This window comes from Odocoileus virginianus, chromosome 23, assembly GCF_023699985.2.
Source record: "Odocoileus virginianus isolate 20LAN1187 ecotype Illinois chromosome 23, Ovbor_1.2, whole genome shotgun sequence".
Classification (NCBI taxonomy): domain Eukaryota; kingdom Metazoa; phylum Chordata; class Mammalia; order Artiodactyla; family Cervidae; genus Odocoileus; species Odocoileus virginianus.
Window position 1 is genome coordinate 13,580,016 of NC_069696.1, and position 27,002 is coordinate 13,607,017.

The 27,002-nt window shown below is 59.5% G+C and overlaps 1 protein-coding gene across 1 annotated transcript in view; it reads left to right on the top strand.

The window, feature by feature from the left end:
* Nucleotides 1-27,002, top strand: part of TBC1D22A (TBC1 domain family member 22A) — a 261,290-nt gene that overhangs the window by 23,476 nt on the left and 210,812 nt on the right. Inside the window, 1 exon segment of the mRNA XM_070453523.1 lies at nt 5,922-6,098. Within this exon segment, the coding sequence (XP_070309624.1) occupies nt 5,922-6,098 (177 nt within the window).

Consider the following 27,002-nt stretch of genomic DNA (forward strand, 5'->3'; position numbering starts at 1 on the left):
GTAAGGGGGTGAGCGTGGGGGTGTGGGGTCTGTGGTGTCAGGTAAGGGGTGACTGTGGGGGTGTGGGGTCTGCGGTGTCAGGTAAGGGGTGAGCAGGGGGGGTGTGGGGTCTGCAGTGTCAGGTAAGGGGTGACTGTGGGTGTGGGGTCTGCGGTGTCAGGGAAGGGGTGAGCATGGGGAGGTTGGGGTCTGTGGTGTCGGGTAAGGGGTGACTGTGGGGGTGTGGGGTCTGCGGTGTCAGGTAAGGGGTGAGCATGGGGGGTGTGGGGTCTGTGGTGTCAGGTAAGGGGTGACTGTGGGGGTGTGAGGTCTGCGGTGTCGGGTAAGGGGTGACTGTGGGGGTGTGGGGTCTGCGGTGTCAGGCAGATACGGGATGACTGTGGGAGTGTGGGGTCTGCGCTGTCGAGGAGGTAAGGGGTGACTGTGGGAGTGTGGGGTCTGCGCTGTCGGGGAGGTAAGGGGTGACTGTGGGGGTGTGGGGTCTGCAGTGTCAGGTAAGGGGTGACTTGGGGTGTGGGGTCTGCGGTGTCAGGTAAGGGTTGAGCGTGGGGGTGTGGAGTCTGCGGTGTCAGGCGGGTACGGGGTGACTGTGGGAGTGTGGGGTCTGCGCTGTCGGGGAGGTAAGGGGTGACTGTGGGGCTGTGGGGTCTGTGGTGTCAGGTAAGGGGTGACTGTGGGGGTGTGGGGTCTGCGGTGTCAGGTAAGGGGTGACTGGGGGTGTGGGGTCTGCGGTGTTAGGCAGGTAAGGGGTGAGCGTGGGGGGTGTGGGGTCTGCAGTGTCGGGTAAGGGGTGACTGTGGGTGTGTGGGGTCTGCGGTGTCAGGTAAGGGGTGACTGGGGGTGTGGGGTCTGCAGTGTCAGGTAAGGGGTGACTGTGGGGGTGTGGGGTCTGCAGTGTCAGGTAAGGGGTGACTGTGGGGGTGTGGGGTCTGCAGTGTCAGGTAAGGGGTGACTGTGGGGCTGTGGGGTCTGCGGTGTCAGGTAAGGGGTGACTGGGGGTGTGGGGTCTGCGGTGTCAGGCAGGTAAGGGATGAGCGTGGGGGGTGTGGGGTCTGCAGTGTCAGGTAAGGGGTGACTGGGGGTGTGGGGTCTGCGGTGTCAGGTAAGGGGTGACTGGGGGGGTGTGGGGTCTGCAGTGTCAGTTAAGGGGTGACTGTGGGGGGGTGGGGTCTGCGGTGTCAGGTAAGGGGTGACTGGGGGTGTGGGGTCTGCAGTGTCAGGTAAGGGGTGACTGTGGGGGTGTGGGGTCTGCGGTGTCAGGTAAGGGGTGACTGGGGGTGTGGGGTCTGCGGTGTCGGGTAAGGGGTGACTGTGGGAGTGTGGGGTCTGTGGTGTCGGGTAAGGGGTGACTGTGGGGGTGTGGGGTCTGCAGTGTCAGGTAAGGGGTGACTGGGGGTGTGGGGTCTGTGGTGTCAGGTAAGGGGTGACTGTGGGAGTGTGGGGTCTGTGGTGTCGGGTAAGGGGTGACTGTGGGGGTGTGGGGTCTGCGGTGTCAGGTAAGGGGTGACTGTGGGAGTGTGGGGTCTGCAGTGTCAGGTAAGGGGTGAGTGTGGGGGGTGTGGGGTCTGCAGTGTCAGGTAAGGGGTGAACGTGGGGGGTGTGGGGTCTGCAGTGTCAGGTAAGGGGTGACTGGGGGTGTGGGGTCTGTGGTGTCGGGTAAGGGGTGACTGTGGAAGTGTGGGGTCTGCGGTGTCGTGTAAGGGGTGAGCGTGGGGGGTGTGGGGTCTGCAGTGTCAGGTAAGGGGTGACTTGGGGTGTGGGGTCTGCGGTGTCAGGTAAGGGATGAGCGTGGGGGTGTGGAGTCTGCGGTGTCAGGCGGGTACGGGGTGACTGTGGGAGTGTGGGGTCTGCGCTGTCGGGGAGGTAAGGGGTGACTGTGGGGGTGTGGGGTCTGCAGTGTCAGGTAAGGGGTGACTGTGGGGTTGTGGGGTCTGTGGTGTCAGGCAGGTAAGGGGTGACTGTGGGGGTGTGGGGTCTGCGGTGTCAGGTAAGGGGTGACTGTGGGGCTGTGGGGTCTGTGGTGTCAGGTAAGGGGTGACTGGGGGTGTGGGGTCTGCGGTGTCAGGTAAGGGGTGACTGTGGGGGTATGGGGTCTGTGGTGTCAGGCAGGTAAGGGGTGACTGTGGGGGTGTGGGGCCAGCAGTGTAGCCACAGCCCGCACGGTCCCTCCCCCCGAGATCTCTGGGGGCTCGGGGGCTCACCCCGTGTTTACAGAGAAGAAAATGAAGTCATCAGCGCAGCCTGAGGCAGCCTGCTGGCTGGGGCAGAATTAGGTTTCATACTCAGCTCTAGGTTTCAAAAACACATTCCAGGAATTAACTTCTGCAGTGTTACCATCTTCTTTGTGGAATAGCATGAGTTATTTCATTTGACAAGTTTTCACATTGGAATCTAAACTATTTTTCTTTGACACGAAGTGAACTTTGACGTATTTGAGCCTAAAAACCGAAGGGCACCCAGTTTGAGCCTTTCCAGGTTGATGCAGGATTCCTGTGGCTCATGACGGGCACTCTGATCGCATCCCATGCGCCTGGGCAGGGCATGCACTCCCAGTCCCTGGGTTCCTCCTGCGGTGGGCTCTGCTGAGGCCACAACTCTTCGACCCTTGGCGGCAGGGACCACGCCCCAGTCCCCGTGGTTTCTCCTGGGCGTCCTGCGCAGTTGCGTAGACGCCGCTGACGTAACCCAAGCCTGTCTTTAGGACCTGCTGCCCATGTGGCGCGGCAGCCACACCCTCCTGCTGGGCTGGCGGGGCCTTCTCTGCTCGGGTGAGACCCGCGAGGTCCGTTTGACTTCTTTGCTCCTGTGAGCGGCGGTTTGGAATTCTGCATGCCCTGGAGCAGTCCTCCGTGGGGGCACCGCAGGCGAGCACGGCTTCTCCAGCGTCCGTGGGGAGCCCAGCAGGCCCGCTGTGGGCGCGTCACCCCGCACGGCGCCCGCAGGGCCTCCCTGCCGCCAGCGGCTCGGGCCTCCAGCCCTGGGGAGGGCCGCCTCCCAGCTCGGTGGAGGCGGACGGCGGGCTCGTCGACTGGCTTCTGGGCCAGCACTCCACTTTCCGGCTGCCCTGACTCTCTTCATAAACGTCTCTTGCCTTCGTAGCTGAAGTCAGAGGCACTCTGCCTGACTTGGGGCATCGCTGGGTTAGTGGCAAAGCGTGTCACGGGCCGGGATGGGCTGGGTGGGCTTGGGCCAGGCGGGGCTGTCCCTGCGGCTGCCCGTGGCCCCGCTGTGAGCGGGTCTTGCGTGGACACCAGAGGTGGCAGTGGACTCGTGCCCTCGGGGACCCTGGAGGTGGGGCGGTGGTGGGTTTTCTGCTCACAGTGATGGGGGGCCTGGCTGGAGGTCTTGCTGTTCCTCGGGGGCTTGTTGCTCTCGCCTGATCTCCCAGATCCTGCCTCAGAGCTCGGCTCAGGGGTGCGTGGGCCCTTAGTGTCTGAGTGAAGTCACACGGGGTGTCTCTGAGGTTGAGGTAAGTAAGACTGAGCACGTTTATCCGCGGTGTCTCGTGGACCTGTATTTGCTGCGACACCTCCTGGAGAATCTCGAGGTGCAGGGGGAGGGGCGTTCCCCTGGAGGGGGGCCTCTGGTCCCCCCATCTCTGCCCACCTCCCCGCCCCCCCAGCTCCAGCCCCTCCTCGCTGAGAGGAGGCCAGTGCAGGGGCTCCTGCAGGCGAGGGCAGCCCCGGGCGAGGAGGCGCCCTCACCCTCCCCGCTGAGAGGAGGCCAGTGCAGGGGCTCCTGCAGGCGAGGGCAGCCCCAGGCGAGGAGGCGCCCTCACCCTCCCGCTGTGAGGAGGCCAGTGCAGGGGCTCCTGCAGGCGAGGGCAGCCCCAGGCGAGGAGGCGCCCTCACCCTCCCGCTGAGAGGAGGCCAGTGCAGGGGCTCCTGCAGGCGAGGGCAGCCCCGGGCGAGGAGGCGCCCTCACCCTCCCCGCTGAGAGGAGGCCAGTGCAGGGGCTCCTGCAGGCGAGGGCAGCCCCGGGCGAGGAGGCGCCCTCACCCTCCCCGCTGAGAGGAGGCCAGTGCAGGGGCTCCTGCAGGCGAGGGCAGCCCCGGGCGAGGAGGCGCCCTCACCCTCCCGCTGAGAGGAGGCCAGTGCAGGGGCTCCTGCAGGCGAGGGCAGCCCCGGGCGAGGAGGCGCCCTCACCCTCCCCGCTGAGAGGAGGCCAGTGCAGGGGCTCCTGCAGGCGAGGGCAGCCCCGGGCGAGGAGGCGCCCTCACCCTCCCCGCTGAGAGGAGGCCAGTGCAGGGGCCCCTGCAGGCGAGGGCAGCCCCGGGCGAGGAGGCGCCCTCACCCTCCCGCTGAGAGGAGGCCAGTGCAGGGGCCCCTGCAGGCGAGGGCAGCCCCGGGCGAGGAGGCGCCCTCACCCTCCCCGCTGAGAGGAGGCCAGTGCAGGGGCTCCTGCAGGCGAGGGCAGCCCCGGGCGAGGAGGCGCCCTCCCCCTCCCCGCTGAGAGGAGGCCAGTGCAGGGGCTCCTGCAGGCGAGGGCAGCCCCAGGCGAGGAGGCGCCCTCACCCTCCCGCTGAGAGGAGGCCAGTGCAGGGGCCCCTGCAGGCGAGGGCAGCCCCGGGCGAGGAGGCGCCCTCACCCTCCTGCTGAGAGGAGGCCAGTGCAGGGGCTCCTGCAGGCGAGGGCAGCCCCGGGCGAGGAGGCGCCCTCACCCTCCCCGCTGAGAGGAGGCCAGTGCAGGGGCTCCTGCAGGCGAGGGCAGCCCCGGGCGAGGAGGCGCCCTCCCCCTCCCCGCTGAGAGGAGGCCAGTGCAGGGGCCCCTGCAGGCGAGGGCAGCCCCGGGCGAGGAGGCGCCCTCACCCTCCCGCTGAGAGGAGGCCAGTGCAGGGGCCCCTGCAGGCGAGGGCAGCCCCGGGCGAGGAGGCGCCCTCACCCTCCTGCTGAGAGGAGGCCAGTGCAGGGGCTCCTGCAGGCGAGGGCAGCCCCGGGCGAGGAGGCGCCCTCACCCTCCCCACTGTGCCCACTTTCCCAGGCGCTCTGGAAGCTTAGCTGGGCCGATTCTGCCCGGAGGCGAGGGTCGTCTTGCTCCTCGGTAGCCTCGGGGCCCCCACGGGAGTGCGTGTGGGGTGAAGGCTCTGCTCTGTGCGGGGAGGGAGCCGTGTCCCTGCTCTGTCGGGCAGCTGCTGCTGGAAGTCGACGTCGGCACGTTCACTCCACGTCGTGTGTCCCTTGCCCTGTTTCCTGGAGTTTAGCTCTCACTCTAGCCTCCCGCTCTGGACGCCGTGGTCGCTCGCGGGGACGCAGGTCTGCGGGTCTGCAGCCGCTCGGGGCGTCGTGCCGTGGGTCCCCCGCTGTCCCTGCAGGCCCTCTGTCCCGTGACCCGAGGGCTCCCACTCCTGCCCCTGCCCCTGCCCGGGCCTGGGTGCCACGCGCTGTCTCACGTTGCCTCAGCGGCTGGGTGCGCGCCGGTGGCCCCTCAGCCCACCTGCGTGGGCACTTGGCTTCCTTTGCTTTCTCTGGGTGCTGGTCCCGGCCTGGCCTCCCTCCTGGGCTGGGGGAGGCCTGGGATGTTCAGAAAGTCACGGTGCCCTTGCCGTGGGCCTTGGTAGCCTCCCTGCGTTCTCAGGCCTGGGTGACCCATGCAGGCACGCTGCCCCAGCCCTGCACCCACCGATCCTCTGGCATGTCGCCCGGGCGGGCCCTCTGGGGAGCCCTGGCTGCCGACCCCGACGTGCGCTGTGGTTTTCTGCTCCTCCCTGTTTTGCCCCTCCTGGCGCGTCTGTTTCCCTGAGGAGTGACCAGGAGGGCAGTGGGCTCTGCATGGGAGCCGGCTCTGCCTCGAGCAGGCAGCTCTGTGCTGCTCCGTGAGGGTGGGGCGGGACTGCAGCGGGCGGGCACCAGGCCTCCTGGTGGGCACCTGGCTGTGAGCTGAGCCCCGGGACCTCACCTCTCTTCCCCCCCCACCCCCCACAGGAAGCGCCAGCGACGCCGTCCCTCTGCAGAGGTCCCAGTCTCTCCCGCACGCGGCCACGGTGGCACTGGGCGGGGCGCCCGAACCCAGTGCCCTCAGCAGCTCGGCCTTAAGTGAAAGAGAGGCCTCTCGGCTGGACAAGTTCAAGCACCTGCTTGCGGGCCCCAACACAGACCTCGGTGAGTCCCCCTGGTGAGTCCCTGTGGTCGAGTCCCCGGGGTGAGTCCTGGGGGTGAGTCCCGAGGGTGAGTCCCTGTGATGAGTCTTGCGGGTGAGTCCCCGGGGGTGAGTCACTGTGGGCTTGGCCACTCTAGGCTGTGCTCATTTCTGCAGGAGGCAGAATCTGCAGGATTTGAAAGGCACGACCTGCTCCCCCTCAGTGCACAGGTTACCTATGTAATTCACCAGGTCAGAAATCGATCTGTTGTGTGTCATGCCGGTAAGTCACTAGGAGGAGAGCTGCCTGTCCTGAAAGTTTACTCTGGACGTGTTTATTAATGTGCTATCAGTGCAATTTGAGGAGCATTTAAAAAAATTTTTTTACTTTTAATTGTAAGATAATCGTACATTGTTTTTTTTTTAAACTTATTTTTAGTTGGGGGTGATGAGCATTCTTTGATGATTTTCCTAACGCGCTCTCCTGGCTCCTTAGTGCTGCCGTGGGAGGCTGCCCGGCCGGCCGGATGTCCTTCCTTGTGCTTCGTGGTGGTCGTGGTGGTGACCAGGGCCGGTGACTGAGACCTGCTTGGGATGGCTGGCTGTGCACCGTCTGACGGGGGCAGCGGGTCAGCGTGGAGTGGGACTGGTTTTCGAGTGAGCCGGGGGCCGGGGGTCAAGGCTGGCCTTGGCTGGGGGGCCAGACAGTCCCGCCGAGCTTCTCGTGGCGCAGCTGGGCCCTGCGGACCTGCTGTCCGGTCCTGCTGGAGTTCCACGCACAGGAGGTGCTTCCACGTCTGTGTGTGATGCCTGCCAGGTGCCCCTGGGCGCGGGGCACTTCGCGGATGCTGGAGCTCCTGGGAGGACGAGGTGGCTGCGGGCCCAGTAGCTCAAAGTCACGCTGAAGGCTGGGTGCCGCGGCGGGCAGTGCCCTGCGCAGCCAGCAGGTGGCGCGTGAGGCCCGCGGATGGAGGTGCCGCCCGGGCCGTGCCTGTGAAGCTGGAGCTGAGCAGCCTCCTTCCTGGGGCCAGGGCCTGGAGGGGGGTGGCTTCGGGAAGGTCCCGTGGCCCCGGAGGTGCTGCTCCCGTCCAGCTGCCCTCCTTAGTTCACTTATGTTTCTTTTCTGGGCTCACACGTGACAGTTTCACAGCACAGAGGGGGCAGCGGGAAGAAGAGCCTTTCTCCTTTTCCAGCTCACCTTCCCCGCCTCCACCTTCGCACGGTTCCAGGTGTCGCCGTCCTGAGAGGTCCAGCTTGCCATCTGTGTTAGGCTTCTTGTTCTGATGTGACTTCAAATGCACGGGAAAGGCGCGGGGCCGGTACTCGTGCCTCCCTGTGCTCTGCCCGGCCGTACCGGCCGTTCACCTTCCGCCTGGTTCCTTCTCCGCGTGCGTTCTCACGTCTGTTCGTGCTTTTCCTCAACCCTCTGAGTCACTTGGAGAAGTCGCACCCTCCGCTCCTCAAGACCTCATCCGCTCCTGAGGACAAAGGCCTCCTCTGGGCATCGCCGTGGCCCCATCGTCCCGGGCTCAGCCCATGCGCAGTTCCGACGATGCTCGTCTCAGTGACGGGCACACGCTCACGCCTCCCTCCTAGTCCAGGACCCGCCCCGGGGTCCCGCGTGGCGTGCGGGCGCCACGTCCCTGTCTTGGGAGCTGGCATGCTCCTCCGGAGCTCGAGATGTGCTCTGGGACGAGCAAGGCCCCTGGGCGTATGTCATGTCCCGCTGGTGAGCTCTGAGCTGGCTGTGGGTGAATTGTTTAGCATCTTGGTGATCACGGCCGGAGGCCGGGGTGCTGGTTTGTCCTGGCTCAGCGGAGCCCCGTCTGATCACCTCTCACCAGACACCTCCTGATCTAGTCCTAGGCGGCACGGGAATCACTTGTGAAAACTAGATTGCCCGGTGGGAACTGCAGCTCTGGGTCAGGACCCGAGCCCCCAGTTAGAATCTCCTGTGGACTTTGTCATCAGAGTAACTTGGGAAATTAAAATCATACTTAAAAATGAAGTTTTCAAGATGTGTGGGCAAGTGAGTACGTATGGATAAAGTGAAAGGTTAAAAGAAACCGGATTCTTCTGTTTGGTTGTGGGATTCTGTTTTTTTCCTTGCTTTTCCTTAAAATTCTATGTAAGTATGAAGTCTCACACCAAAAGGCGAAAACTAAAGCTTTCAAAGTTAAACAGTCATGGGATTTGTATTTGGTGGCAGGAGAAAACACAGCCAGTAAATTGCCTGTTTTTGTAAGGCAGTTAGAGAGCTTTGGGAGACAGTGGGAAGTATTATCTTCACATCACATTCGCGACGTAAGTGGCAAATATTTGCCAACATTGGAGGCGCAAAGTGCTGACCTGGGCGATGCCCACGGAAGTACCTCTGGCCGCATTGTCCCTCTGGCCTCAGGCTGCGCGGCTGTGTTTGCTGGGGCTCCGTCTGGAGCCTGCGGACGGGCAGCGAACAGATAATGGCTCACTCTGCTCTCAGCGTCAACCCAGTCTTTTCCCGTGCAAAGGCCGCCTTTTTTGAAGCTCAGGGAAACGACCCTTTGAGGCTTCCGTGGTCACGCGTGTCTGTGAATGGGAGTGTGACTTGGCCGCCGGCAGGACCTGCGCCTCCGAGGCCCGTGGGTGACCGCCTGGTGGCAGCCAGGCCCCGAGGTCCTCTGCACGCACGGCACACGGCCCTGTCACCGGATGTTCAGCCTGTGATGTGGGGGAGGGAGGCCAGCTGCAGGGTCACCCGGGTGGTCCTCTTACCCACGTGAGCCCCAGGGCCGGGCTTTAGGGTGGAGAGCCTCCGTGTGGGAACCGGCTCTGGGGGGAGGGGGTTTTTCAGGGGGCAGGTGGGTGGCCTGGAGCCATTCATTCCGGAAGCGAGGGCTTGAGCTGATGGCCCTTCAGGGCCTGGGGCTGGAGGACAGCCTGCCTGCGGGGTCTGTGACAGCAGGAGGGCGAGGCCGTGCAGCCTGGGACTCGGCGCGTGACCGGCGCGGATCCGTGACGCAGCCTCCCGTCTCATCTGGGGATCTGACCTCCCTGCAGGGTCCTTGTGAGTTGGGGTGACTGACGTCAAGTGCCCACGTCGTTCTTTGCTCGGCCAGTCTTCCTGAACCACCTGTTGTGGTTGGTGCTGGGGTGAACCGCGAACAGAGCCCGGGGACCCTGCCCTCGAGAGCTGGCGCTGAGTGTCGGGGGGCAGACGGATGCCCGCAGCCAGCTCTTGGAACTGGCTGAAGGTGGAGAGGGAGACAGCGCTGAGGGTCCAGGCCAGTGCTGCTGCGGAGCGTGGGCGGCACGGGGCAGGCGTTGGAGGTGGAGGAGACCTGGTCCTGCCCCAGGACGGTGGGACAGGGGAGGAGGCAGGCCTCGGGCAGGAAGGCGCAGGTGCAGCGGGCCGAGAGGGCCAGGAGGCGGCCCTGGGGGTTCTCCCGGAGCGTGGCTCCTGTGGCGTCAGAGTGTGACCTCTGGGCGAGCAGCTGGATGGCAGGAGGGACAGGGGGGGAGTCAGGGCTGTGGACGGTGGTGGGGGCAGCCAGGCCGGGTGGACGGGCTGTTGGCTGGAGCTTGGGGTAGCCTTGGACGCAGCCCAGGCTGCAGGCGGTGCGTCATGTCAGTGGGAGGCACAGTCAGGATGAGAAACAGCCGGAGGGGACGCAGTGCGCCCCGACGCCCGCGTGCTCATTCGTTGCTTCTCGGGCCTCACTCTGTGTGCATTCCCTGCTTTACAAGTGTGTGCATGTGTGTGCACGGTCTTGCAGCCCACACACACTCGCTGTCTGTGCCCGCAGCAGCCGGCTCCTGGTCACCCTGGGGCTGTGGGGCCCTGGTTCCGGAGGCAGCCCTGGGGCCCCACGGTGAGCACACAGCCAGTGCCGGCCAGGCCCTCGTTTCTCTGCCGGGGGTCTCGTCAGAGGACGGGAGCAGAGGGCCCGCCTTGGCTATCGGGCCGGGCTCAGCCCCGTTCCTGCCGATCCCGGTGGCCGCCTGCCTGTGTCCAGCGGCCCCCACCCCAGGGCCAGGCGCAGCCCCGCCGCCACGTCGCGGCCGGGAACAGTGCACGCACATGGAGGCTGTGAGTGTGTGCACCCGTGCCAGCTTGTGCTGCCTTGTGGGCAGTGAGAGTACTCCAGGGAGGCGTTAGAATGCAGCGGGGGGAGAAGCTGACGGCTCTGCTGATCGCCTTGCCTGCTCCCAGAGTCTCGTCTGGGAGGACCCCTGCCAGGACGGCAGCGCCGGTGCAGGGGCGCGGGGAGAGCCCGCGGGTGCCCTGGGGCGCCCTGCCCGGCGGGATGTTGACCCGCCCATGGGGCTGCCTGTCCACACCCCGAGTCCCCTCAGAGGGCGGGCAGTGCTCGGTTCTTAGCCTGCTGGTGCCGGTTCGTCTGGAGACGTGCCCCCTCAGATGCCCCTGGGGCCTCGCTGCCAGCCACACTCCCAGAAGCTGAGTGGGGGGTAAGGGGGCCCCAGGAAGCTGGCACGGAGCCTCTGCAGCCTGGCTTTATGTCTGCTCTGTTGTTTGGGGAGAACGGACTTTTTAGTGAAACAAGCCAAGAAGCTTTAAAAGGAGGGTTGGTGAATGTGCCTCGCTGCCCCACCTGCAGCTCAGGACCACCGCCGCCGCCCACGCAGGAGAGCCTGGCACACAGTGGGCGCTCTGGCCGGACGTCCCACACCCCAGGGTGGGGTGTGGTGGGATCCAGTGGTGTCTTTGCCTCGGTCACCGCGTCTCAGAGTCCTGGCCGCAGGTCGGCAAGCCTTTTCTGTGCAGGAGCCCAGCCTGGCCGATCCCGATGGCACGGGCTGGTGTGGGGGGCGTCTCTGTGAGGTGACCAATTTCTTTCCCCTGTTTCTCCTGGATTTCCCTGGATTTGTTTCTCCCTGGCAGCATCGCTTCCAATCAGGAGGAACACTGATGAAGCAGCTCTCACTAAGAACATACGTAATGGGGCAGTGCGTGTTTTTGAAAAAGGTCATCTGTTTTTAAAGGCAGCTTCTAGGTTGGAAGCATTGCCTGAGTTGCCCCCCAAGGCCCTGATGCCTCCCCGTTGCCCCGTCTCTGAGCAGTGGCCGCCTCCTGTGACCCGGCCCCCCCCACCGCCCGCGCCTCCCTTGTCTGCGCTGCCCCCCGGGCTCTGCCCCGGCTGCCAGCTCAGCTTCTGCCCGTGTCCTGGTCCCTGCCTCTGCCTCCTGCGGCGCTGTCCCCCGCATCTGGCCGCCTGCTCCGCCCAGCCGTCAGCCGTCCTGTGAAGACGAGATCTGGGTCAGGTGCTGTCCGAGCCACCCTGGCTCCATCTCGCTCAGAGGCGGCCAGTGGCCGGTGACGCCGCGTGTCCTGGCTGCCCGCCCCCGTTGTCCCCTCCCGGCCGCGTGCTTCTGCGGTGGCTGGGGCGTGGTGCACGGAGGCACGTCCGGGCCCGGGGCCGCTGCCCTGCTGCCCGCCTGCCTGCAATCCCGCCCGCCCCTTCCTCCAGGCCCCTGCTCGACCGTCAGCTCATCAGGCACTCCTGCCCCGGCCCTCACCGGTCCGCCCTCCTCCCCCACCGCGGCCCTCCCCCTCCCCCATCCACCCCCGTCCCCCCGTCCACCCCCTCCCCCTCCCTCTGTCCTCCCCTTCCCCTGACCGCGGCCCTGCCCTGTCCCCCCACCTCCCCATCCGTCCGCCCCCCTGTGTCCTTCCCCTCCCATCCTTCAGTCCCTCCCATCCTGGCTGCTTTTTCTCGGAGCACCCATCTCCCCGTGCCCCAGCCCCTAGAGTGATGCCTCTGGCTCTCTCCGAGGGCTGGTGGCAGCTGGTGCCCCAGCTCATGACGGGTGTGGGGCGCTGAGCGCCAGGGAGATGGGTCCCCCTCCCTTCAGGTGGCGCATCCTCCCGCTCTGGCTTCATCCTGTTTCTGTAAAAACAGTCACCGTGTTAAGTGATCATTGCGGACATCCAGACAGCTCAGCTGCCGCAGCGTCCCTCCTCCGGCCGGGACCCCTGCTCCCGTGCGGCCCCTGCCCTGCGCCGTCCCCGTGTCACTGACGCCCGAGTCCCCCCCCCGGAGGACAGGGCTCTGCGTGCCCCCCTCCCCGCCCCCCACGTGTCACTGTCCGTTGTCGGGCTTCCATGATGATTGTTCGTGGAATGTTGTTGAAATCGAGAAATGTGGGAAAGATAATAAAACCCACAAACGCACAGTTGCTCCCGCGTGCTCGGTCTGGATACATGATGGTGTGTCTCCTTCCCTCCTTCCTTTCCTGTGATTGATTTTCCGCCCCTCGGAGCCCCTAGCAGAAGCGGCTCCCTGAGCTCGCCGGGTCTCCTGGGCTCTGGGACGGGAGCGTGAGAACGCAGAGGACGCGCCGCTCTGGCTTCACACATCACCGCCAGCATGTCTGTATTTTTTGGGTGGTGTTTGCACTGCCAGCTGTGGTATCTGAGCCACGTGCAGTGTCTGTCAGCCTGAGGTAAACCAGAATGAGTGTGATCTGGCGGAAGTCAAGCGTTTCGTTTCATGTGTCGGGTGGAGCAAGTCTTCGGTGTAATTAGGAATCCGCTCAAGGATCTTCCTGACAACTTCCTCATGGATGATGATTTCCTCCATATAATCTTAAAAGCAAATGTTAAAAAATGTTTAAAGGAGCCGTTTGAAAGATCAATCTGTTACGTGTTTGTCTTTCTTCTCTAACGATTTCCTGTGTCGATTAGGACATGGAGTAACCATTTGAAAGATGGTGAGACTGTGGTGTTGCTCTCCGTCTGAGGGATGAGAGCGCAGAAGGGGGCAGAGCGTGCGGGGCCGCGCCCTGCCCTGCAGCCTGTGGGCTCCTGACTGCGCTGTCAGGGTGGTGCCCTGGCCTGGGAGCTCCTCGCGGGCCGTGCTGTGAGTCATGCCCAGTGACGGGACAGGACACAGAGCAGGCTCGGGAGGTGCTGGTGGGGTCCCTGCTGGTTCCCCAGCTGAGGGGCGGACCGCGTAGGATTTGTTTTGGGTGAGATGTGAAAGTCGCTCAGCCGTGTCCGACTCCCTGTAATGGACTGTAGCCCCCCAGGCTCCTCTGTCCACGGGATTCTCCAGGCAAGAACACTGGAGTGGGTGGCCATTCCCTTCTCCAGGGATCTTCCCGACCCAGGGACCCAACCTGGGTCTTCTGCACTGCAGGTGGATTCTTTACCACCCAGCCGCCTGGGAAGCCCTTCTTCTGGCTGAAGGTATCAGAAAAGCAGACTCAGGGCTCTTAGGCTCTTAGACTGATAGGGGCTTCTTTTTCCCAGTGGGCTGTCTGGAGGAGAGGAGCTGTTGGCATGGATTTCATCAGGACCTGAGCTCGTGGCCACAAGGTGGCATCATGGTCCTGCTCGAGGCAGAGGGCAGTCGCCAGGGCATCTGGGTTCTCTGGAAGGCAGTGTGATCAGGGCTGGGTCACGTGCCCCACTGCCCCCCTTCCCCACCCCGAGCTGCGGCACGGAGAAGTAGGGATCCCGTGGGCTGGCCGCCGGCACTTTGGAGTGGGATTCTGGTCACAGGGAAGCGGGGGCTGGGTGTGGGCTGACAGCCTGCTGTGTTGGCCTCTGAGGCTCCTCACCAGGTTTCCGGCTCCCTGCGGTCAGGGGCTGTCTTTCTTACACTGCAGCTCTTAACGCGTGGCTGGTGTCCGTCGGTGTCCCTGCCACACAGTGGAGACCCAGAAAATGGCTGAATTGCTTTCAACTGTATTCACAGTCTTGGGTGTGAAGGGAATAAATGAACCTTGAGTTTTTAAAGTCAAAGACACGGCATTTAGAATGAACCCTCCTATGTCCTGTTTTCCCCACAAAATGTAGCTGAGACTCCAGAGGACTGCAAAGGACACAAAGGTGTCTAGTCCTGGAAACTGCTAAGAAAGTAACATTTTGTTTTAAGATAATTGAAGATGCTTGGAACCTATTGATAAAAAAAGATTAAGAATGGCCACCATTCCTTCAAACTGATGTATGGAGCTGAGCTGAGCACAAAATCAAGCTAGAAAAGGATGTAACTTAGAAGAGTGTGGTTAGTCCTTTGACCTCCTGGGGCTTTGGTGGTGTGGTGCATTGTTACCCATCACCCGAGGATGGGGATGATGGGTGCCCGAGTGGGGAGAGATGACAGGAGATCAACTGGGTCTGGCAGCCCTTGGTCGGCCAGACTTAGAGCAGGTGGTTGTGGAATTGGGCTTGGTTGTGTGAAGGCCGGAGTTCAGCTTCCTCCTGGAGCTTTCCTTGTGGCAGTTGCCGAGCAGATAGGATGTTTTGCTTCTCCCTAGGCCTGGCCTGGACACTTGGGCTGTGTGTTTTACTAGGGGGCTGGCAGGTTCCGTGACCATGGATCCTATCTGGTGCCCTCTGGAAGTTCCCATCCTGTAAACTTGCCAGATGAAGCTAGAACAAAGAGGATTTCCTGAAGAAGGGAAAAGCAAAGAGATTGGGAGTGATTGAAATTCACTGTGGGCGTGGAAGGATGTGGGCAACACAGCAGTGGGATTGTTTGACTTCTTTAGAATCAAATCACGGGCTCTGGGATGGTGGCAGTGGCTGCTTTGGTGGTGGTTGTGGTGATGATGGTGATGATGGTGGTGATGATGGTGATGGTGATGATGGTGGTGGTGATAGTGATGATGGTGGTGGTGGTGATAGTGATGATGGTGATGATGTTGGTGGTGATGATGATGGTTGTGGTGGTGATGGTGATGGTGGTGATGGTGATGATGGTGGTGATGGTGGTGATGATGATGATGGTTGTGGTGGTGATGGTGATGCTGGTGGTGATGGTGATGATGATGGTGATGGTGGTGATGGTGATGATGGTGATGGTGGTGATGATGATGATGGTGGTGGTGGTGATGGTGATGGTGATGGTGGTGATGGTGGTGATGATAGTGGTGATGATGGTGGTGGTGGTGATGGTGGGGATGGTGATGATGGTGGTGATGGTGGTGGGGATGGTGATGATGGTGAGATGGTGGTGATCACTGGATTTGACAGTGCTTGCTCTGTGTCAGGTTCATAGAAACACATGGAATCCCTGAGAAGGAGCTTAGAGAGTCAGGAGAACAATGACTGTCCCTGAGTCCCTTTTGTCTGTGTTTCCAGACACAGGCCCTTCTCTCTCTCTGCTTTTTCCTGGAGTGGTTGGTTACCCTCCTTCCTGGGGAGATCCTGGGGCCTGAGCCAGCCACTCTCCCTTGTTTGGTTCCCTTCTTGTCCTGTCCGTCTGTCTGGTTGGTGCTCACAGACAGGAAGGGAAGTTGCTCCTGTTAAAGGTGAGAAGCACGAAAGTGGAGGAGAAGAGAGGTGGGTGCTGTTTTGACTTTCTCACTCCCAGGTCCGCTGTAATTGTCGAAGGGCTGGAGTTGTCATGTCTTCACTGCAGGGAACACAGCATCACATTGTATGGACCGTGGGGCTGGAGAGGCTGGACGTGGTGGGGGCCTGTGTGGCGGAAAAGCAGGTGGGAACTGATGAGCAGTGGGACTCGAGCGGTTGCAGGTCAGGAAACTGCAAACTGATGCAGGTGACCAGAGCAGATGTCTGCAGAACCAGCTGGGGCTGAGCGGAGGAGCGAGAGCTGCCCGGACAGGGAGTCCCGTCCACTCCGCGCTCCGGAGCAGGAGGTGGTTTGCTTTTCACTCGACGGGGCCCGGGGGCTGTGGTCACCTGATCGGCCCAACTGCACATGCATTTGAAAGCTTCCTCTGCAGGCCCATGAGTTGATGGGGTGCAAATGCCCATAGATGCCATCTGAAACGGCGGTCACCTGCCCTTGGGGCGTGCTCCTCCACGCCCGTGTTGAGGACTCTGACCTGCCCAGTCCTAGACCCATGGGCCCCTTCACTGATCATCGTGGAAAGGTAGGAAGGCTTTATTGGTGTGACGGTACCGTTGTCTTAGCTTCTTCGGTGGCTCAGTGATCAAGAATCCGCCTGCAGTGCAGGAGACTCGAGTTCGATCCCTGGGTCGGGAAGATCCCCTGTAGGAGGAAATGGCAACCCAGTCCAATATTCTTGCCTGGAGAATCCCATGGATTGAAGGAGCCTGGTGGGCTACAGTCCATGGGGTCGCAAAGAGTTGGACACGACTGAGCAACTAAATACAACAATGCAGTCTCAGTCTGCTTGGGCTGCCGGGACAGAACCGCTCTGGCTGGGTGGCTGCCACATTTGTTTCTCGAAGTCCTGGTGGCCGAGGGGTCCACGGTCTGGCCCTGGAGGCAGATTCTGTACCTGCTGAGGTTCACAGACGGCGCCTTCCTACCATCCCCCGCAGCAGAAGGAGCGGGGAGCCCCTGGGCCCTTTCTGAGGGCCCTGCCCCTGCGCGGTCTGCGATGGCTGTTCCGCTCGACCGGATGTCACCCTGCTTGGTCACCGTGAGGCGCCACCCGGCCCTCCGCAGGGAGGAGGCCTCTCTTCCCACAGGTCATCTCCTGGGTTTCCTGCTGACCCTGAGCAGTCAGTAGAGCACCCCTGTTTGCAGTGAGAAGCTGAGACTCGGAGGAGGAGGGGGGCCGGCCTGAGGCCCGGCCCCTGCATGCCACTGTCACTGCCCCAGGCCTGGAATGGGCACGCTTAGAGACATGCTGCGGGTGATCGCAGGTGACCCAAGTGGGGAACCGGGGAGATTCCTGATGTGCAGAGGTGTAGTGCGGGGAGACAAGAGGTCACGCGGGTTGGCCTCAGCGTGGGGAGGACACAGGAAGGTGTCAGAGGACTGCGGAAGTGCTGGCCTTGGTGTCGGGAAGTGAACACAGCCATCTCTATTCTGAGTCTGTTGTGAGGCATGAAGCGCTGCCGGGCGAGTCTCTGGTTCTGGTTTTATGCCAGCTCCTGAGACGTTAACACAGACTGAAAGCTTTCTGGTGAGAGCTCAGGCGGTGCTCAAATTGGTCCGAAAGGGAGAAAGTTCAGGTTGGCTTAAAGTGCTTAAAAAATGAGATGTCCTTTTTGTTAGCATAAGACAGTCTGAAAAAATTAGTTGAGGATGTCTTTTTAAAGCTGCGTTTTAGCGGGTGTGTTGTTTTAGATTCTAGAAGTAGAAATAAGCACCTAGAAAAGTCAGTGGCCGTGACTGTCGGTCACCCTGCCCCCCGGGTCCCGCGTCTCGGGACAGAGGAGTCTGGGCGTCAGGGCCAGATCGGGCCACGGCCACGCTTTCCCGTTGACTGGCAGGACGATCAGGCCGCTCTCTCCCCCACACTTCCTTCAGGGTCAGTGTCTCTACCTCTTGTTGCTCTTTAGCCGCTAAGTCGTGTCCGACTCTTTGCGACCCCGGGGACTGCAGCGCACCAGGCTTCTCTGTCCTTCTGGGTCCCGAGTTTGCTCAGATTCATAGCCATGGAGTCAGTGATGCCAATCAAACATCTCATCCTCTGTCGTCCCCTTCTCCTCATGTCTTTGATCTCTCCCAGCATCAGCGTCTTTTCCGGTGAGCCGGCTCTTGATGTCAGGTGGCCAAAGTATTGGAGTTTCATTTCAGCTTCAGCATCAGTCCTTCCAATGAATATTCAGGACTGATCTCCTTTAGGATGGACTGGTTGGATCTCCTTGCAGTCCAAGGGACTCTCAAGAGTCTTCTCCAACACCACAGTTCAAAAGCATCAGTCCTTCTGCGCTCAGCCTTCTCTGTGGTCCAGCTCTCACATCTTTACACGACTACAGGAAGAACCGTGGCTTTGGCTAGACGGACCTTTGTCGGCAGTGATGTGGGCCTAGATGGTGCTCACCTGCATCTGGCTTTGAGAGGTGGTCCTGTGGAGGAGAGGGGTCTGGGCGGTGTGCCAGGCTTGCCCGGCTCTGGTGCTGACTCCCGTGACGGCCCGCCCCCCTCGGAGCCCCCACGCCTCTGCGCTCAGGCGGCGCGGATGCAGACACTTGCGTTTCCCTTCAGCTGTTCTCACGTCATACGCCTTTCTCATGTTGCTGCATCTTCATAACCGTCATTTTTAATGGCTGTATAATGTTTTGAAAATGATCTTTATTTAAAATTGTTATTAAAACTGTATATCTGTCTAAATCAACACCTAATTTATATGCTTAATCAAAACTATAGCTTTCAAAATATGTACTCTAAATCCGAGAACAGAAACGTTGTTCTTTGAGATTCTGCGGGAGGGGGAGGGGTGAGAGCACTGAAAGTTTGGAAATTGGTGATTTCACTCATATTCTTTGTTTACTAGTTTTTTTTTTTTTAATTGAAAAAGCTACATCATGCAATGTTAAAACATTCACACGGTCCCTCAGGGCTTACATAATGACAAATACATCTCCTGCCAGCAGCTCCCCTCCTGGTTCTTATCTCCTTTCAGAGGTGCTCTGTGTGAATTCAAGTGACTGTGTGTAGCTGTGTGTGTATGTCGCCCCTGCCCCCTGCTCTTTGTGAATTACAAGTGGACACACATCGCTCTCACGTGCCCCTTCTCTCGCTTTATACACGATGCAGCGCCTGAGAATAGGCGATAATAGGCACACACGTGGTCATCGTCTCGTTCACGAGTGTCAGCGTGGCATGTACGCCGTCCACCGTTCCAGTGAGTAAAACACTCTTTTTTGAAAAGTCGGGGTGAGGCTCACGTGTACACACCGTCATTCTGCGTTGAGTGTCTCCTGCGTCCGTCTGTCTACCACGGCTGTGCCGGGTCTTGGCTGCTGCACCTGGGCTTTCCTGGCCGTGGTGGTGGGCGCCTCACCGCGGTGGCGTCTCTTGCTGGGGAGCACGGGGGCTTCCATAGCTGCAACACGTGGGCTGGTGGTTGGGGCTCCCAGGCTCTAGAGCACAGGCTCACGGCATGTGGGATCTTCCCAGACCGGGAATTGAACCTGTGTCTCCTGCATTGGCAGGCAGACTGTTACCCACTGAGCTGCCAGGGAAGTCCGCAGTTAACCATTTCACACGCTCAGGTCAGTGGGGGCTGGTGCAGGGTTGTGCAGACACCTAAAGGTCGTGCCCCACCTGAAATACCCTTAATGGAAACAGAACATCCATGTGATCCAGCAGTTCCTCCTGTGGATGTTTATCCAAAGGAAACAAAAACATTAACTCAAAAAGAAATGTGTATGCCCATGTTCATTGCAGCCTTGTTTACAATAAACCAAGTCGTGGAAATAGCCTAGGTGTCCATCAGTGGATGAGTGGATAAAGATGTCAGACTCACACAGAGGGATGTTATTCAGCCATAAAAAGAATGAAGTGTTGCCATTTGCAGCAAATGGCTGGACCTTGAGGGCATTATGATAATGAAATAAGTCAGAGGAAGACAAATACCACACAATCTCACTTATTTGTGGAATCTAAACCAAAAACAAGCAATAGACCTGTGGTTTCCAGAGGTAGGGGGTGGGGGGGTGGAAGGGGGAAGGGAGTCAAAATATAAAACAGTCCAGATGTAAAATACATTTCAGATATCGCATATTTGAAAGTGGCTAAGGAACCCTAGACATCCTCATCATAAGAAAAACCAATTTTGTGACTGTTTGGTGGTGGATGTTAATGAGATTTATTGTGGTGACCGTTTCACATACAGGTATTGAGTCATGAAACTGTGCTGTAATATACCAGTTATACCTCAATCAAAAACGTCCTTAATGCAAAAGAATTGTCAGGAGTCTGGTCCTCAGGAGGTGGTTGGTGTTCGGTTTAGCAGCAGCTACGTGTTTGGGGATCCTCACCTGTGAAATCCAGCGATGGGCCAGGTCTTCCCTCCCTGGGTCGGCCCTCTTCAGGCGTGCCTTCCGGTTAGACGTCCGTCAATTACAGGTTCAGTTACCGCCCGGAAAGTCCGGTAGGTCAGACGCTTTCTACTTCGTACCATCGGCATCGGGCTCATGAATGAGGCCGGGTTCATGTGTGAGCAGCCGGACCTGGTGAAGTGGCAGCGCTGCGTGGTCCCCTCCCCGCTGCCCACCTAGAGCTGGCCCTGTAGGCGTGCCTGGCGGCGGACCAGCGCGGTCAGAGCACGGAGGAAGGTCAGGGCGCAGAGCTGAGCCCTGATAGCCAGCAGCACCTGCGGGAGCCGCGTGCCGTGCCGTCGCTGTCTTGGGACCCCCAGCCCGCAGAGCCAGCACGGGAGCCCGGGCCTCCGAGGGCGCTGGTCCTCATGCTGAGCGGCCTCGGGGCAGGGCCGACCGTGGTAGGAGGGGCCTGGGGTGCCGGCGGGCCCGTCAGAGGGAGGAGTTGGGTTGGGAGGCGGCCGTGGTGCGGTGGGATGGAGCAGAGGTGCTGAGATCGTGGGTTCTCCGCCCGCCTCTGCCCCCGTCAGGCCGCCTAGTCACTGCCTCCATCCTTGGTCTCAGTCTGCCCCCTCATCCATGAACTCCAGGGGTCGGGCAGAGGGCAGCCGAAGCCTGAAGGCCTGGGACACGGAGCTGGGCGGTCGGGAGCCGTGCGGATGGGAGTCTGGGAAAGGAATGATGAGAACTGCGCGTTGGGGGGGCCCGTCTGGCTTTTGTTGCTCTGTGATAATCCCTCTGGAGGGCTGCAGGCAGCCACGTGGGGGTGACCCTCTGAGGTGCAGCTGCAGGCGACTTAGCCGTGCTTTGAACCCCAGCTGTTTGGAACTCCCTGCGCATTTGTGGGTCTGAAAGGAGCGCGGGCTCCTTGCCCCCCACTCCGGGGCATCGGCCCCTTCTTCCCTGCACACTCTGTGGTTGCAGCAGGCTAAAGCCTAATGAGGCTGTTTGGAGTTGACTGGGGGTAGGAAACAGACCCGCAGTGTTCAGGGTCCCGGGAATCACGGGAGGCCCCTGGGAGGCATGTGGGCTGCTCGGCTCTGGGAGGTCCCACACGTGGTTGCTCTGTCGGACGCTTGGCCTCCATCTGCCTCCGTGGGCCTCCCTGCTGGCCGCTGAGCCGGCTCCACTCTGCTGGGCTGCCCTGCTGGGCTTCTGCCCTCGGCCTGCCGGAAGCGCTGTGTCGTGCGTGCCTTTGAGACTCCAGCTTTCAGCGGATGCTGGTGAGGACCAGGTGGAAAGCTCCCAGTGTTTTAAAGATGCCGGCAGCTCGCTCCCTTCTCTGGGTGGATTTCTTGATCCTTGTTTCATTATCTGCTGCTGTTAAATTTAGGAACAACCATCAGTTTACAGGAAAATGTTAAATTTAGGAACAGCCATCAGTTTACAGGAAAATGTTCCCTAATCCTTGTAAACTTAAATTTGCCTCTTTCGGCATACTCTCTAGTTAGCATTTATTTTTTCTCGCTTTGGCTCCTTCCAAGCCATTTTGCGCTTTATTGGCCCTCGCTGTTGTGTGTTCCTGCTGTCTGGCTCCCCAGTGCAGGATGTCTTCTCCTCTGTTGACAGACTCCATCGTGTTGGGGCTGCCTCATGGTGCTCACGTGGCTGCCACGGCGCATCCCTCCAGCAGCGCTCCGCGCTCAGCGCCCAAGGCCTCTCTGTACGCAGGTCACTGGGCCTCATTTGCTTGTCTCTTTACTTTAATGACCTTCTTTCTCAGTCAGACCATTAGGTACTTCACTAAAATACACTCTTTTCTTCTGTTTATTAGTGGTTATTTCCTGAGTAGAATAGGTATTGAATTAGTAAGATGTGAGTTTCCTTGTGTGTGCCAGTTCTATCAGAAGTCATTAAAACTTTCCTAGATTTAGGCCTTCTGTACTTGAACATTCCATCCCCATTACCTCAGCCAAATATGAAAGTATAAAATCTATTTAGCCAAGTCATTTTTTGATCTTTCATAGGCAGCATTTAATTTGCAGTTTTTTTCAAATGAGATTTTAGGTTTGCTTTTGGCCCACGTGGCTGATTTTTCTTGAGAGAAAGAGAGCTCTTGTATTCATTTTAGCTTTCTATTGTCTCCTCTAGTTTTCCTGAGCTGGAGGGAGAACCCTTTTATTAATAGTGAAAGTTGTTTCTGATGATTTCATTCAATTAACCTCTGTCATGAGCTTCTAGTAGGTGAGGTCTGAGAGGGCCAGAGGCTTCCCCAGAGAGAGAGAGACAGAGAGAGACGGGGTTGCAGAGAATTCAGTGGCACCTGGGAGGGTTAGGTTCCTGCGTGTACCTATGAGGTTTTGTGGAAGCACAGGTGAAGAGGTCATGAGTCCACAGGGCTTCAGCGAGGGTGGCCGAGGGTGGGCCCTCCTGGGCCAGAGTCACACGGACGTGTGCCCTCTGAGCCATGCAGCTTCGCGACGTGGGACTGGCAGAGTGTTTGATAAGGCGCCTGCTGGGCGAGGAGGGGGCCCTGGCAACTTAGGGAACGTCTGGGTGAGTGGGGCGGCTGACATCGGGTCTCCATGTGGGGGCAGGATGTGAGGCTGGAGGCAGAACTGGAGCCTGGGCCTTGGAGGAGCCCAAGTGGAGAGCCGGGCGGCTGGCTGTCTTCTCTGGACTTCTGTGCATTCAGACGAGGCTCACTTTCACTGAGGGTTTGAGGGGCAGGAGCACAGCCTCGTCTCGTGGAATCCTGTTGTTCACTGTGGTTGTTCAGTCACTAAGCCCTGTCTGACTCTTTGCAGAACCAGACTCCTGTCTGACCCCATGGATGGCAGCACGCCAGGTCTCCCTGTCCATCACAAACTCCCGGAGTTTGCTCAAACTCATGTCCATTGAGTTGGTGATGCCATCCAACTGTCTCATCCTCTGTCGTCCCCTTCTCCTCCTGCCTTCATCTTTCCCAGCATCAGGGCCTTTTCCAATGAGTCAGCTCTTTGCATCAGGTGGCCAGAGTATTGGAGCTTCAGCATCAGTCTTTGCAGTGAATATTCAGGACTGATTTCCTTTAGGATGGACTGGTTTGATCTCCTTCCCCAGGGGGTTAAAAGAGCTTACCTGTGTGTCTTTTGGGGAGGGTCTTTATGCTCTGTGTGTGTGTGTAAATCTGTCTGTGTGTATGTGTGTGTCTGTGTGTTTGTGTGTGTGTCTGTGTGTATGTATGTCTGTGTGTGTGTATATATATCTCTGTGTGTGTCTGTGTGTCTGTGTATATCTGTGTGTGTGTATATATCTGTATGTGTGTGTGTCTCTGTGTGTGTATATATCTGTGTGTGTCTGTGTGTCTGTATGTGTGTGTATATCTGTGTGTGTGTGTCTGTGTGTCTCTGTGTGTCTTTTTCTGTGTGTGTATATCTGTGTGCGTATGTGTGTATCTGTGTGTTTGTGTCTGTGTGTGTATATCTGTGTGTCTGTGTATGTCTGTGTGTGTATCTGTGTGTGTGTGTGTGTATGTCAGTGTGTGTCTCTCTGTGTGTGTATCTGTGTGTGTGTGTGTGTGTGTGTGGTCTTCCTTAAGAGACTCAGATCAAGCGTGTGTCTCTGTGTGCATCTCCCGACTCTCACTGGTTATAAACGACGTCCTTCCCAGGACAGTCGTGTTCTCTGAAGGCTCAGTTGTTAACGGCTGTGCCGTGGTCGTTAAAGTACAGCCATTTCTGCCATTTGCTCATCTGTGACACATTTCTTAAGCCATTCCCCTATTACTGGGGCATTTCAGTTGTTTTCAGCTCTGGTTTTGTTTTTTATTTATTGTTATGACTGACCCCGAGGAGCACCCCGAATCTGAGTCTGCCCACCTTCTGGGCGTCCTTAGCATCAGTCCGCAGCCCGGGCCCGGCGTCGGAGGAGCGTTGCCGGCGGCCCGCGCGCCCTGTCCTCACCTGCCCCTCCGGCTCCCCGCCGGGCCGGTGCTGCTCGCTGGCTGCCGTCGACTTGATTGCTCTTTGCCCTCCCGCTTCATCCACATCAGTGTTTTTGAATTGAAGTGCCGCGGGCACACAGTAATTTATTTGGACCCTTCTGATGCTATTTCCCTGCGGGTCTGCACCCCCACCTTGCTTCTGTTGGACTTGCTCAGGCTTTCTGCTCCAGCCTTCCTAGACTTCTCCTCGGTGGGTGGGCATTTTTAACACGGTCCCAGCCCTTTCTTAGCCTCACTATCTGTTTCCTCTCTTCCTTAGTCACTCAGTCAGTCATTCCCTCATTGATTTATTCATTTGTGTTTTTTTGGAGAAAAAAAGTCTGCCTGTCCTGAGCACTGAGGAGGCCAAGAAGTGTTGGTGAGCCCCCCTCCTGGGCTCATGGGGGCCTGAGACTGGTGGGATTCCGGACCGAGCTGGAGGGGCCCCTGACCTTGGTGAGGGGAGAGTGGCGGGTGCAGGGGGAAGAAGTGCTGCCTGGACAGGGGGCTGGAGGGTGAGCGGCTGGAGCAGGAAGGCGTGACTGGGCGCGTGTGCACCGGTGTGTACCTGTGTGTGCCCCTCTCTGGGTGTGCGTGCCCCTGTGTGTGTGTGCGTGTGCACCTGTGTGTGATGGAGTTGGCAGGTGGGTCTGGACACAGCCAGGCGGGAGGGTCTGAACTTGTGATGTTGTTAGTTTGCATTTCACCATGAAGCTCGGGTCGCTTTGCTTCTTTAAATGTGTCTCCTCCCCCTGGCCAGTTTGGAAGCATCTCTGTCCTTGGTTCCCTCCCCCTCATCCCCCTCTGGCCATGTTTCTTGAATCTTTGCACTTGAAGCTGGGGGCTCTGATCCAGTCTGTCCCAGTTTAGCGTCCCCTGCCTCCAGGTTCCGCTTTCTCCTGAATTCCTGATTTAGTTGGGATCAGTTAACGGTGCTTTTGGTCCAAGCCGCTGGTGAGTGCCACCAACATGCAAGGTGACGAGGGCCCTGGTGCCCTGACTCAGGTGAAGTAACGTTAAAATGTAGACAGAAAAATGAGAAGTCGGCACGGCATGGCCTGGGGACAGAGCCCTCCAGGGGAAGGAGCCCAGTGGATTGTGAGAGGTGTCAGGCTCTGGAAGGACGGCTGGGGAGGTCTGCGGGCTGGCAGGAGCCTGGCTGTGTTGGAAGACTGCAGAGCTGGCCGTGGTCTGACTGAGGCTTTTCTCTGGAGATGAGGGGACCTGGGGTGGAGTTGAGTGGTCCGGGGTGGGGTGGGCTTGGTGGTGGGGAGCTGGCCAGTGGCGGAGCAGGCGGGAGAAGGGTGGGGCTCCGTGGGACATGTTTTAAGGTGGCAGAGAGGGTCCTGCTCTCGGGCTGGAGGTGGTGGATGAGGGCAGGGCCATCAAGAGGGGTCGTGAGAGCCGTGGCCGGGTGGGGGTCGGGTGCTGTCCGCGGCGAGGGAGGACCCGGGGAGGAAAGACGGGGTTTGTCTGGGGCACCTGGAGCTTGAGGGCCTGAGAGGCAGGCACTCCACGCACGCTGCTGGGTATGGAACGGTACCTTTGGAGTGGAGACCGGAGCCAGGCTGGCCCCACGCTCCCTCTTGCCCTCAGGCTAAACCTCTGAGGTCGTACTACTTTTGCCTAGATTTTGGCTTAAAATGAGGCATTTTCCTTGCAGCAGACTGAAGTTTTGAAGTCTTGGAGAGGGGTTAACGCAATTGCTGTCTGAATAACTTGATGTTGACTGCTGGACATCCGTAATACAAAAAAAAAAGAAAAGAAAAATTGCTTTGCCACCAGGAATTTCTCTTCTCTCTTCTTTTAAATCTTACTTTGGCTGCACTGGGTCTTCGCTGCGGCGGCTCGGGCTTCTGTTGTGACACACGGGCTCAGCACTCAGCACACGCGGGCTCAGCTGCTCTGTGGCACGTGGGGTCTCAGTTCCCCCACCAGGGGTCGGACCCGAGTCTCCTGCACTGGAAGGCGAATTCTTTACCACCGGACCCCCAGGGAAGTCCCTCGCAGAGACTTTTAAAACAAGAGTTCGTGGAGGCCACGGGACACTTCAGTGCTCTCTTGTCACTAAACAATAAGCCCCAGGCCCTCCCCTGATTAAACAGTCTTCAGGGCTTGATCGTGTGGATGTAATGCAGTTTACTTGGCTGCCCCCTGTTGTTACAGATCTGTGTTTTCCAACACTTCCCCACTAAACGCAGCCTTAAATATGCCGGGGCTCGCGTCTTTGCCCTTATTTCTTGGAATATTTATTGGCGGTAAGAGGATCACTTCAAAGAGTATGACTGTTGCTTAAGACATGATCACGGTGTCTTTTTTCACTTGTTAAAGTCAAGCGTGTGTGTTTCCACGTCCATGTCCGTTTTCTCTGCTGCTTTTACTGTGAGGATGTTTGTATTTGCGGGAAGCCTTCTCGGCTTAGACCGTTGGCCGCTGTCGTGCTGGCGGGTGGGTGGACGCCCCCTGGGCGGTAGGCACGCTGTGGGGGCCAGTGGGTGTGGGGCATGAAGCGCTCGGTGGTTCAGTCTCACCGTGACCTGCAGGGGGAGAGGTTTGCCCTTTCACAGCCGGCAGGATGGGACTCAGAGGGCCCTGCTGAAGGCAGGCTCAGCTCAGCGGAGGAGTCAGCGTTTGAAGCCAGGCAGTCTGGCTCCGGGACTCACGCTCCCAGCCTCGACGCGAACCTGCTGCTGCTAAAGAAGGGTGACCCTCCTGGTCAAAGCAGCTCTTCCAGAGAGCCGCACGCAGTTACCCATTTCTCTTTATTTAGTGGTTTCCGTATTCCACTCTGTGTTGGAGGAGAAGCAGCGGCACCTTTTTTACTGCCTTTTTCCTGCCCTTTCAGACGCTGTGCCTGTGCTTTTGCAGAGGGCCCCAGGACCAGACTCGCTCTTCACTGTCTCCTGCTGCTTTCAGAGGAGGCGGCTGGGGTCACCCCTGGGCCTCCGTGCCCCTTGGCGTCCTGCGAGGAGCAGCTGACGGTGGCCCTGTTCCGGCCCTGCCCGCCCCGCTTCTGCACGCGGGCTCAGTGACACACTCCTTGCAGGGTGCCGGGGCGCCGAGGTGAGAGGAAGGCTGGGCACCCGGGCCGCTGGCCTGTCGTGTGCTCACTGCTTGTCAAGCCTGGACGCATTCTCGAACCGTCAAAGCAGTAGCCAGTGTTTTCTCAGAGTGGGAGGACTGTAATAATCATTACAGCAGATTCGTGCATGTCGCAGGCGTCTCTCAGCCCCGGCCACCTGCTTGCTGGCTCCTCGAGCACCCTGGATGCTGAGGAGATGGATTAGGAAACAGCGCGTTGCCTGC